The 12,534-nt window shown below is 39.4% G+C and overlaps 1 protein-coding gene across 2 annotated transcripts in view; it reads left to right on the top strand.

Moving 5' to 3' along the window:
* Positions 1-5,205, top strand: part of LOC129954069 (glutamate dehydrogenase, mitochondrial) — a 61,904-nt gene extending 56,699 nt beyond the window's left edge. For both annotated transcript variants that reach the window (XM_056067720.1, XM_056067721.1), the window contains one exon: positions 4,325-5,205. In XM_056067720.1, the coding sequence (XP_055923695.1) occupies positions 4,325-4,596 (272 nt within the window). In that variant the 3' untranslated portion in view covers positions 4,597-5,205. The remainder of the gene's footprint in view (positions 1-4,324) is intronic.
* The last annotated feature ends 7,329 nt before the right edge of the window (positions 5,206-12,534 follow it).

Genomic DNA, 12,534 nt, shown 5'->3' with positions numbered 1-12,534 from the left:
ATGTGAGTTTATATACGTTTGAAGACATATTTCCACACAAATTCTTAACAAAACGATAGCAATATAGTTTCTATTTGATTTATGATACATACTTTTACTTTTCATTACAATATATTAATAAATTTAAGAAAACAAATTTATTCGTCGCGAAAAAAATTATAGTTGATACGAACTGTCAAACTTTATTCGCGTTCCACATTATCCACACTCGCAACGAATAAAATAATCGCCCGTACTTAACCTAAAAAATCATTCTTGTTTTGGTTTCGGTGGTGAATGATGTTCGTCTGTGGCTTCATTCGCGACGAATTAAAAACTCTCATGTGAAAGAAACGTCAAAATCGACGAATATTCGTTCATTCGTTGGTCGTTGGTCGTGCTGATGTGAATAGTACTTAACTATCAAGTCAAGTCCACTTCTGTCAAAATGACAGTTGATCTTGTTTTTACACTTTTGTTAGTGTGTAAAATGAAGTATAAGATATATTATGAGTGATTTATATTTGTATATAAATACAGAACCATTTATTTCATTTTAAATTCTTGAGTTTTTACCAGGCAGCTAATTGTGCAACGTAAAAATCAGTGTGCACTTTACTACTTTGTAGCTGAAAATTTTACACTACGTCACAGGGGACATTTCAACTCATTTTTTAGTTGCATTTAGCCAATAAGAATGCCTTGAAAGCTTTCACTTTCACGTTAGCTTTGACTATCACCTAACTTTCAGCTTTCAATTTGACTATCGATCAAATTAGTATTTTTTTACTGTCATTTATCAAAAATCACCTTAGTCGATTCCACCTAAATCCTTTAAAAAGTATTAATTTCTTTGTGGAACATAAGAAAGACGACCAGTGAATTTAATGCGTACGCCGCTAATTTTTAAACAAAATCTGGCAGTAAGGCATCAACGGTGGCTCAAATGTTGCCTACTTCAATAGCTGTCGGTTCGTTGGATTAAGCCAATATTTTAACATATGTAGTTTAAATAGCGTTACTCCCAACGAACAAGAATGCCACTATAAAGGGCATATTCTGGAAATACCTTTGTCGACAAACTGATACCATCAATTGATGAGTTAGCGTACTGTAATTATTTAACTTTCATCTCACCTCACTCTCCTTTTCTTTGGAGACTGTAGACTCCTTTTCTTTTGGCAGACAATGTGAGTTATATGTTAAGATTTCTGAAATTTGATTTTACTAAACGTGCCTAAGAATAATTAAATCAATCTCCGACCTGTAAGGTATCCTGAAACCATAGGTCGATCACACGGCTAGTGGCTACGTAGTCAAGGGATTCTGATTGGCTAATTCTAACTACAAAAGTAGTTGAAATTTCTCTTCCGACGTAGTGTACAAAATTCGGGTACAAAGTTAGTGGAGAATGATTTTGACGTTTCACAATCAGCTATTCGGTAAAGCCTTGTACATACTTCCTCGTGAAGTGAACGTTCGCCAGTGGAGAAACTGAACTTTTGACATTACTCACTGGTACACACTTGTGAGTACACGTTGTGAACATGAACAAACCAAATGTCAAAGCTTCACCAACAGTTCCCGTACATTTTGCACGTGAATTGCCCGTGAACGAAAACTCTCCACTTTGTTCTCCACTCAGCTTCACGAGCAAGTTCACGGGTGAACCAAAAACTGAAATTTGAGATGGTTATATCAAACAAGGAATCCAAGGGTATTCAAGTTTCTCTGGTATACACATAGTCCAAAACGTCTTCGTACAGCAACTTTTTCTTGTTGATTCTGAGATAAAATACTTATTATTAAGCCAGTATTTTGAAAATCACAATCGCAATTTTTTAAAATTTGGTAAAAAGGTAAAGGTGGGAATAAAGTTTTTTTCAATGTTACCACTTTGGTTTTTAGATTAATTCCTAGTACTTTTTTTTGAATAAACACTAAAATTAGGCTCCTGTACAGAGACTTTTTGGACTGAGTGTATGTGCTTATCTTACTGAACAGCTTACAATAGCTGACAATTTTTTTATCTTTCAATCAATAATAATTGTCTGTTTATACGGTTGGAAGACTTTAAAAAACAAACTTTAGACTCATTGGAAGGCAAATTTCTCGACAGATGACAGAGAATATGAACATTTATTTTAGAAGTGAAAAAACAATAGGTCAAAAAAATATAAAATGTAAAAAAAGTAAAACAATAATGAAGCAGGCAATAACGACTACGTTAGGTTCATTGTGATACCACTAATGAGGTTACTCATGGGAGAGTAATGAATTTAAACAAACCATTTTGTACTTTTAGTAAAGTTAGAGAGACGTTTTGTGTCAATCGTTGCCAGTTCACTGGTGTTATCGAAGAAGGGATTACCGAGAAAGTAATTCCTTCTAATGGAGAGTGCTGGACATGTACACAGAAGGTTATGGACTGTTTCCTCTTCCTCCTCGTCCATGCAGCTTCTACAGAAGTCATTTGTGTAGACCCCTAGCCTCAGAGCATGTCTTCCTATGAGGCAGTGTCCCGTTATTACTCCAACTGTAGAGCTTATACTTTGTCTGCTCAGTGATATCAAGCTTTTTGACCGTTTTAAGTCAATACTTGGCCATATTTGCTTGGTTGCTAGGCAGGTGGTACTTTGTGACCATCTAGCATTTGTTGTATCTAGAGCATATTGCTTGAGAAGATATTTGCATGTAGCAAGTGGTGTTCCTATGTTATGTTTTTGTCTAACATAAGTCAGAAGTGTTCAGTTTTTCGCGAGCTTATCGGCTTTGCAATTTCCCGAAATGTCTCTGTGGCCCGGCACCCAAATGAGGTGAATGTTAAAATGTTCTGTCATCTCATTCAGAGATGATTGACAATCGTGGACTGTTCGAGATTTTGTGGAGACAGACGCTAGAGATTTAAGAGCGGCTTGGCTGTCTAAGAAGATTCGTATATCCTTACAAGATATAACGTTTTCTTTGAGCCAGGATAGTGCTTCTTTAATCTCCATTACTTCTGCCTGGAATACACTACATTGATTGGGAAGTCTATAGGATAGACTGAGATTCAGTTGTTCTGAAAAGATACCACTTCCAACTCCGTGATCGGTCTTTGAACCGTCAGTATAGAAGTGTACCGCATCGTCTTCCAGGGGTCTCTCTTCTTCCCAGGAGGATCTTTTCTTCCCAGGAGGATCTTGAAGGGATGGACACCTGGAATCTTTTACCAAATACCATTTTTGGGGTGGTATAGTCTAAGCGATCTGGGATAGATCTGAAATAACGACTTACTTGTAAAATTTCTTATGCGTCCCATCCTTTTTTGTATATCTTCTTTTTCGGTATTTTTCCAAACGGTGACTTCTTGTTTCTTTCAATTTTCGTAGTTTTTAAATTATTTCAAAATGCTGTAAACTTTTTTTGTTGTTTCCTGCTCAGAAAATTTTGTCATTAGTGGAAATTGGTCCAATTATTTGAAAATACAAAAATCTAGGGACTAATACAAACAATTGCCGACGATCGACTGCCGGTTTTTTTTTTGTCACTTTGGACAGATAAAATTGGGTGTATACATCGTTAATAGAAAATTGGTAAAAATGGGCAGGTTCAGTCGACATCAGGGACTTGAAAGTAAGGCAAGTTTGTAGTATCTGATTGGCCAGCTGCAAAAAATTTGCCCTCCAATTAAGGCAACTTCATTGGAAAGTTGACTGAAAAGTTAGTCCAGAAAAATCTCCATAACTTTCAAGTCAAGTCAACTTATGTCAAAATGACAATTGATCATTTTAAAGTCCCTTATGTCCCCTGAACCTGCCCAATGTTTTGTATACTTATCTTAAGTCTACTATAATCACCGAACTAGAAATGCAAAATACCTACTTTATAATAAGATAAAACTTTCATCAAAAATGTATGTTCTTATTTTAGGACAGAAAGTTTTCGAAAGAGTTTTATATTTTAGATCAGAATAATTAGGTTTTGGATTATCTTAGTGTAGACATTTTATGTTTGTATATGTTTCTAAGCGAATTTTTGCTTCATAGGAATATTATTAGTTTTATATAAACTTATTAAAGAAATTTATTTATTAATAAACAAATTTTCGCTTTTATTATTAATATATTATGTTTTTCATTCATTTGCTTTTTTTAAATGCACATAACATGCTTTTTATTTAAATCTTAAGTTGCATGTTTTTTAATCTCTTGAATTAAATTTATATTAATTTTGTTTCTTAACACCATTCTTCCACCGACAAGCATTACTAACTCTTGTGGCTTTTGAATGTTTTTGTTTTTTTATTTTAAATTAAAAATTCTTGAATAAAATAACCTTTGGTATTTTCTTTTGTTTAATATAGAATCTGTCCAGGAATCTCTTGAACGTCGTTTCGGACGTGTTGGTGGCCGTATCCCAGTTACACCATCAGAATCTTTCCAAAAACGTATCTCTGGTGCTTCAGAAAAGGATATCGTACACTCTGGCTTAGATTATACCATGGAGCGTTCTGCCCGAGCCATCATGAAAACAGCTATGCGCTACAACTTGGGTTTGGACTTGAGGACAGCTGCCTATGTTAACTCAATCGAAAAGATCTTCACCACTTACCGTGATGCTGGTCTAGCTTTCTAAGCAGGTTAAGAACAACAAAAACAAACAGCCTATGAATAGTTTTAAAAGAAAAGCGCTAGCAACAGGAATGGAGACGCTAAATCGGATGAAGGATATTATAAATAAGCTTTAAATTGAATGTCTTAAAATTAAACAAAACAAAAAACAAACGGAATTTATGTTTTCTAACAAAATATAGTTCATCTCCAACTCCTGCCATAACTAAATTAAAAGATAACCGAAACTAAAATTTAATTAAACATAAAATCACACACAATCGACCAAAACGAATAATTAAACAACAAAATATTACGGAAGTTGAGTCGAGTAGCTTCAGCACGCGGTATATCTTTAGTAATTAAGTTTCAAAAGCTTTCTTCATCATCAAATTATCAAACTAGCGGCGGCCTTCGCAAAACTTAGTCAAGATAAAAAACAAACATTGTATTCATAACGTGTATTTCTTTTTTTGTTTTTAAATAATTTTCTCATTAATTTAAAAGTAATTTTTATTTTATTTTCTATTTTCTGTTTTGTTTGTTGCTGTTATATTTCTTTAGATTGTAAACATTAAAATGCATTTTACTAAATAAATAAAAATAAAAAAAAAAAAACAATCAAAACATCAAATTTTGACTTAAAATTTTAAGAAACTTTTGTGGTTGCATTTTAAGTCTTTTTGATAATCCTAAATAAAGCTATCAAGTCTATTTTCGAATTAAATAAAAGATCTATCAATTTTTGTGTAGAGTTAATTTCTCTATGTGAGGGATTCTTATGAAATGAAGCTTAAAGCCTGGTCCTGGGAAGAGATGTGAATAGATATTTTAAACTTGGCCGTTGTTCCTTTGAACTTTTAAGGTGTAAATTATTTTGTTTTTAAAAAAACGAATTGAACAACAGAATGAAATACCTGTTAAGCCTATGCACTGTTGAGTAATAGGGGAGATAGTTGACAAACGTAAGCGGTTAATGAGGTTTGAATGTTGCCTTTAAAGTGCGTCTTTCAACAATGAAAATGGCTTAAACTTAAGTGAAACTATGTTGGCTGACGTAATGACTGTTTTAAATAATAAACAAAGAACTTTTCTCTATCGTCAAGAGCTGTCAACGCTGGTAAAAATGTTCGGAGGAAGCTGATATAGCCACAAGCATCAAGATTGGTAGACTTCGGTGGGCTGCTCACGCATAAGTGGAACGAACCGCCCGAAAGTCCTTATATGTATGTCAAGGAAACCATTAAATGTAAATTAAGATGTTCTTCTGAGCGTAGTACAGGTATTCATTATGTTTTCGTTGATGTAATAATTGGGAACAATGATAAATTACTCATAGGTGAAATTTACAGGCCTAATAGAAAAATAGATCTATAGCCTCTATATGAACTATTGGAGGAAATTACTTTGGATTTGTCCCAACATTATTTTGTGTGGTGACTTTAATTGCAATTTATTATGCGAATATATTTTTTTTCTGAGCAGATGAGTAGACTTGACCTTACATAAGTTAATACAAACTATTTGGGCAGAGAACCGACTCTTCTTGATTTATTTCTGGTGGATGATAAGAATAAAGTTTTGCTCTATGATCAGCTTCCTGCACCTGGTTTCTCCAAACATGATCTAATTTTTCTTACCTATAGTTTCATCTTCAACCCAGGAGTAATCACAAATATCGAGATTTCAAAAACATTGATTACTCCCAACTCAAAGCAAATACCCGAAATATAGACTGGCACAATATTTTTAACTTGTCTTCGTCCACTGCGCAGGTGCAGTTTTTTAATAATAATGTTGCTCAACTTTATAATAGACACGTTGCCTTTAAAACTTTACAAAATAAATCAAAAGATCCCAACTGGTTCAGCAATGAAATACGTATCTTAATGCAGCAACGTGATCGAGCGTACAACTCGTGGAAAATGTATCGTTTACCTGAACTTAGACAAATATATCAGTCACTTCGCAATAGAGTTGTGATGGATATTCGGTTTGCCAAGACTAGGATTTATTCGGGGAAAATTAATACCGCCGGCTTTAATAACCGACAGCTGTGGAGTAATCTGCCTAGCATTGGGCTTGGTCAATCAAAACATAGTCATATCGAGAATGTTGACGGTAACTTTTTGAATAGAAAATTCGTCTGTACTTCTCTGCTGACTTCTATATCTAACTCTGTGCTTCCAGTTCAAATTTTATCAGCGCAAAATACTACCTCTAAATTTGACTTGCAGAGTCAAGAGGACACAAGCGTCCACAGGTTTTTCTCAAAACCCACCTCTGTCTATCAACTCCTACTCTCACCTCCCCGCGGTGAACATCGGGTGCCTAGTACCTCAACTGGAGATTGGGTTCCAACCCCAGTGGAAAGTTGTTGGGGGCAGCAAACGAGAGAGGGGGGGAGAGGTGTTTCCACTAAGGCACCTCTCCTTATCCAGGCGGCAGCGGACGAATTCTCGAGATAGAATCAACGGTGGCGTCTACAGTTCCAGTAAGGTCGAACTACTTAGTGAACACCTTATAGGGCTTCTTCGACATATTCGGAGCCCAGGCCTATAAGGAGCGGTTCATCCGGCTCCCCTTCCTTGGAGTTATACTAAGGATCTGGCCCTCCAGGTTGGGGGTTGTGCCGTCGGGGTGACTTCCTGGCCACGTAAAAGCATCATAGTTTCGAAGCAACAACAAGCCTCGGATACGGACGGATTCACTGTTGACAACCCACGCAAACGAAATAAGGACAACGAACTTCGGATATGTACGTGGAATGTTAGGTCCCTTAACAGACCACGTGCAGCCGAACAATTTGCGGAAGCCCTAAACTGCTGCAAGGCAGATATTACAGCCATCCAAGAAGTGCGATGGGATGGACCGGGTAAACGCAAACTAAAAGACTGCGATATCTACTACGGCGACTGCTACCGAGTACAAAGACAGCGTCTATTTGGGTGTGGATTTGTTGTTGGAACTAGGCTCAGGCAAAAAGTCTTGAGTTTCAACAGTGTGAGCGAGCGCATCACGACAATCCGCATCAAGGCTAAATTCGCCAACATAAGCCTAATATGCGCGCATGCCCCAACAGAGGAGAAAGATGAAGACACCAAAGATATGTTCTTCGAGCTCTTGGACAAGACATATGAGCAGTGCCCTGGCTATGACATTAAAATTGTCTTAGGAGATTTTAATGCCAAGCTAGGAAGAGAAGACATCTTTGGTGGCATAATCGGGAGATACAGCCTGCACGACACCACCTCCGACAACGGATTCAGGCTGGTCGATTTCGCTGCGGGGCGAGACGTTCTGGTAGCTAGTACGCAGTTCACGCATCTTAATATCCACAAGGGGACATGGAAATCTCCTGATCAATCAACCGTCAACCAGATTGACCACATTGCGATCGACGCACGACACTTCTCCAGTATCCAGGATATCCGAACATTCCGAGAGGCCAACATTGACTCGGACCACTACCTCGTTGTAGCCAAGGTACGGCTACGGATATCCCGATCCAAGCCAAAACAAGGAAGTACTGTGAGAAGATTAGACGTTAGACGGCTACAATCGCAAGAGACTGCCATGTCCTTTTCCGATCGAGTCTCTAGTAACCTCCTAAGGAGTCCTATGCTTCCTGCATTAAGCATTGAAAACCAGTGGCAACATTGCCTTGCAGCCATCAGAGATGCCGCCTCTGAAGTGCTAGGTTTCACACGGCCACCACAGCGAAACCCCTGGTTTGACGACGAATGCCGGCAAGCGCACGCAGCGAAACAAGAGGCATACAAAACGGCGCTGCACAAAAGGACTAGAGCTGCTCGCGAGCTCTACGAGCAGAGGAGGAGAGAGGAACACCGGCTTCTTAGACGGAAAAAAAGAGAGCATGAGAAGCGCGCGATCGAGGAGATAGAAGGATGTCACAACAGGAATGAGGTTCGTAAATTTTACCAAAAGGTAAAAAAAAACCTCCCAAGGGTACCAGCCGCGAACCGAAGCCTGTAAAGACGATCAAGGGAACATCGTAGTAGAACCACAGTCGATGCTGAGAATATGGAAAGATCACTTCTCCAAATTATATAACGGCGATGACGAACCGAACTCCGCTGTAAGGGAGATAGAACCACTCAACCTCGGCGACGCAGATCAACAATTCCGCCTACCCGACCTTGACGAAGTGAAGATAGCTATATCTAAACTTAAGTCAAACAAAGCTGCTGGAGCTGACGGCATCACCGCCGAACTATTCAAAGCAGCAGGCGATGACTTGGTAGGGAGCATGCACCAACTCATCTGCAAAATTTGGTCGGAAGAAAGCATGCCCGATGAGTGGAATCTCAGCATAGTGTGCCCGATACATAAGAAAGGAGACCCTCTAAACTGCGCCAACTACAGAGGCATCAGTCTCCTTAACATTGCGTATAAGATCCTCTCTGCCGTATTATGTGAACGTCTGAAGCCATTCGTCAACAACCTGATTGGTCCTTATCAGTGTGGCTTCAGACCAGGAAAGTCCACTATCGACCAAATATTCACACTACGGCAGATCTTGGAAAAAACCCAGGAGCTTCAAATCGATACCCACCATCTCTTTATCGATTTTAAAGCCGCGTATGACAGCATCTATAGGGAAGAGCTCTACCGAGCAATGTCTAGTTTTGGCATCCCTGTCAAACTTATCCGTTTGTGCAGAATGACGATGGAGAATGCACGCTGCTCTATCAAGGTCGGAAAAGATCTTACCGAATCATTTGATGTCAAAAAAGGTTTTAGACAAGGCGATGCACTGTCATGCGACTTCTTCAACATCGTTCTGGAAAGAATTGTGCAAAACTCAATCGTCAACACTAGAGGCACAATCTTCCAAAGATCCATCCAATTACTCGGATACGCAGATGATATTGACATAATTGGAAGATCAAAGCGTGATGTCAGTGGAGCGTTTTTGAGCATTGCGACGGAAGCGAAGAAGATGGGTTTAGTGGTCAATGAGGGCAAGACCAAGTATATGCTGTCATCAAAAAACGACACTGAACGACGACGTCTTGGACAAAACGTCACCATGGACAGCTATAACTTTGAGGTAGTTAAGGACTTTGTCTACCTAGGCACCGCTATTAATGCAGACAACGACACCAGCGCTGAAATCAAACGAAGAATAACTCTTGCAAATCGCTGCTTCTTTGGACTTAGAAGGCAATTGAGAAGTAAAGTCCTCTCTCGAGCATGTAAAATCACCATCTATAAGACACTCATCATCCCGGTTCTCATTTATGGCGCTGAGGCCTGGACCCTGTCAAAGAAAGATGAGAGCGTCTTAGGATGCTTCGAGAGAAAAATTCTTCGGGCGATTTTTGGTCCCGTACGCATAGATGGAGAATGGAGGAGAAGATATAACGACGAGCTGTACGGGTTGTACAGCGACACTGACCTAGTTAGCAGAATCAAAGTCCAACGGCTTAGATGGCTAGGTCATGTAGAGCGGATGGACATCAACGCTCCAGCCCGGAAGGTCTTCGAATCCAATCCCGAGGGACGGCGCAGTAGAGGAAGACCGCGACTCAGGTGGCGCACCCAGGTGGGAGAGGACCTCAACCAACTTGGCGTGCGAAACTGGAGACAGCTAGCTAGGGACCGAGCTGGCTGGAGACGCTTGTTGGTTGAGGCCCAGGTCCGCCCCGGACTGTAGCGCCACCTTAAGTAAGTAAGTAAGTAAGTAAATTTGACTTCAAAAGGTGTTAGCATTAGCAGTATTGAAGTTGTTGAAAGTCTACTTTCAGTAAAGTCAAATGCCATAGGCCTCGATGAAATGCACTCTTCCTTTTTAAAAAATATACTTCCCGTTGTGTTACCGTATATCACTCATATCTTCAATACTATCCTTACTACTGGAGAGTTTCCTTCTGACTGGAAATTGGCAAAAGTTATACCTACACCCAAAAATGCTAAGTGTAGCGAATATAGGCCAATTTCCGTTTTAGCTTTTCTTTCAAAAGTTTTTGAAAGGATCCTGAAAAATCAAATAGGTGAGTTCCTTATGGAGAACAATCTTTTAACTCCAAAACAGAGTGGCTTTCGACAGAAGCATAGCTGTGTTACGGCTCTGCTTGATGTCATAGAGGACTTGAGTCAAGCATTGGATTGCGATAAAGTTAATTTTTTAGTCCTTCTTGATTTTTCGAAGGCAATTGATACTGTGGTTCACAGCAAACTCGCAAATAAACTTCGCCAACATTATAACTTCTCCTCTGATGCAGTAAAACTTATTTCTTCCTATTTATCCGGAAGAATGCAAGCAGTTGAAGTAGGTAACAGGTTGTCTGACTTACTTCCAACCACTAGTGGAGTTCCACAGGGATCTATTCTGGGACCATTACTTTTTTCTTTATATGTAAACGACATTCCCTCCGTAATTCATAACTGCACAGTACATATGTATGCTGACAATGTACAAATGTATCTCGGCTGCTATCTTGGTCTTATTTAAGATGGTGCTTACCGCTTAAATGAGGACCTTGAAAAACTATCAGGTTGGCACAGTTTAATGGACTGACATTAAATCCATCTAAATCTAAGTGTTTAGTTATATCTAAAAGAGTTCTGGATTTGTCATACTTCACACAAATTATTTTAAACAATGCAACTATTGAATATGTGGACTCTGCTCGGAATCTTGGAGTCATTTTTACACGTAATTTGACATGGGATAAGCATATTAACGCTATAATTGAAAATCATACGGCGTATTAAATATGCTTGGCGTCTCCCAGGCTTATACACCTATGAAGATGCGTGCAATGCTTGCAAAAAGTTTAATTCTTCCAATTTTGGCCTATGGCTTCGAAATTTTTTTCGAGTTGTAACTTTGCATGCAAGCTTAACGTCATTTTCAACAACATCATCAGATACATTTATGGGCTTCGTAGACACGACAGAGTACCTATCTCATTTTTCAAATAGTTCACTTCACATGCCTCTAGGGAACTATTTTCAGTTTCGTACCTTATCATTGTTTCCCGATGTCCTGCTTACACACCAACCACCCTACCTTTTTGAGAGAATAAGAAGGGCTTCTTCGATTAGGTCTGAATAGTTGATTCAACCCCTAATGCTACACGTAAGTGGAATTCTTTGCCTCGCCATATCAAGAGAATAAACAACAGTACAAATTTTAAATCCCAATTACGTCAATTTTTAGCAGTATTTTATTTATGTTGTAGGCAGCAAACGAGAGAGGGGGGGAGAGGTGTTTCCACTAAGGCACCTCTCCTTATCCAGGCGGCAGCGGACGAATTCTCGAGATGGAATCAACGGTGGCGTCTACAGTTCCAGTAAGGTTGTACTACTTAGTGAACACCTTATAGGGCTTCTTCGACATATTCGGAGCCCAGGCCTGTAAGGAGCGGTTTATCCGGCTCCCCTTTCTTGGAGTTATACTAAGGATCTGGCCCTCCAGGTTGGGGGTTGTGCCGTCGGGGTGACTTCCTGGCCACGTAAAAAATACCTTTAGTTGCGAAGCACCAACAAGCCTCGGATACGGACGGATTCACTGTTGACAACCCACGCAAACGAAATAAGGACAACGAACTTCGGATATGTACGTGGAATGTTAGGTCCCTTAACAGACCTTAATATGCGTGCATGCTCCAACAGAGGAGAAAGATGAAGACATCAAAGACATATTCTTCGAGCTCTTGGACAAGACATATGAGCAGTGTCCTGGCTATGACATTAAAATTGTCTTAGGAGATTTTACTGCCAAGCTAGGAAGAGAAGACATCTTTGGTAAGATCGGGAGATACAGCCTGCACGACACTACCTCCGACAACGGATTCAGGCTGGTCGATTTCGCTGCGGGGCGAGACGTTCTGGTAGCTAGTACGCAGTTCACGCATCTTAATATCCACAAGGGGACATGGAAATCTCCTGATCAATCAACCGTCAACCAGATTGACCACATTGCGATCGACGC

Source organism: Eupeodes corollae, chromosome 1 (genome assembly GCF_945859685.1).
Source record: "Eupeodes corollae chromosome 1, idEupCoro1.1, whole genome shotgun sequence".
In the NCBI taxonomy this organism is placed as follows: Eukaryota; Metazoa; Arthropoda; class Insecta; order Diptera; family Syrphidae; genus Eupeodes; species Eupeodes corollae.
The sequence above is the reverse complement of the archived record's forward strand: the minus strand, read 5'-3'. Positions and strand labels throughout refer to the sequence as shown.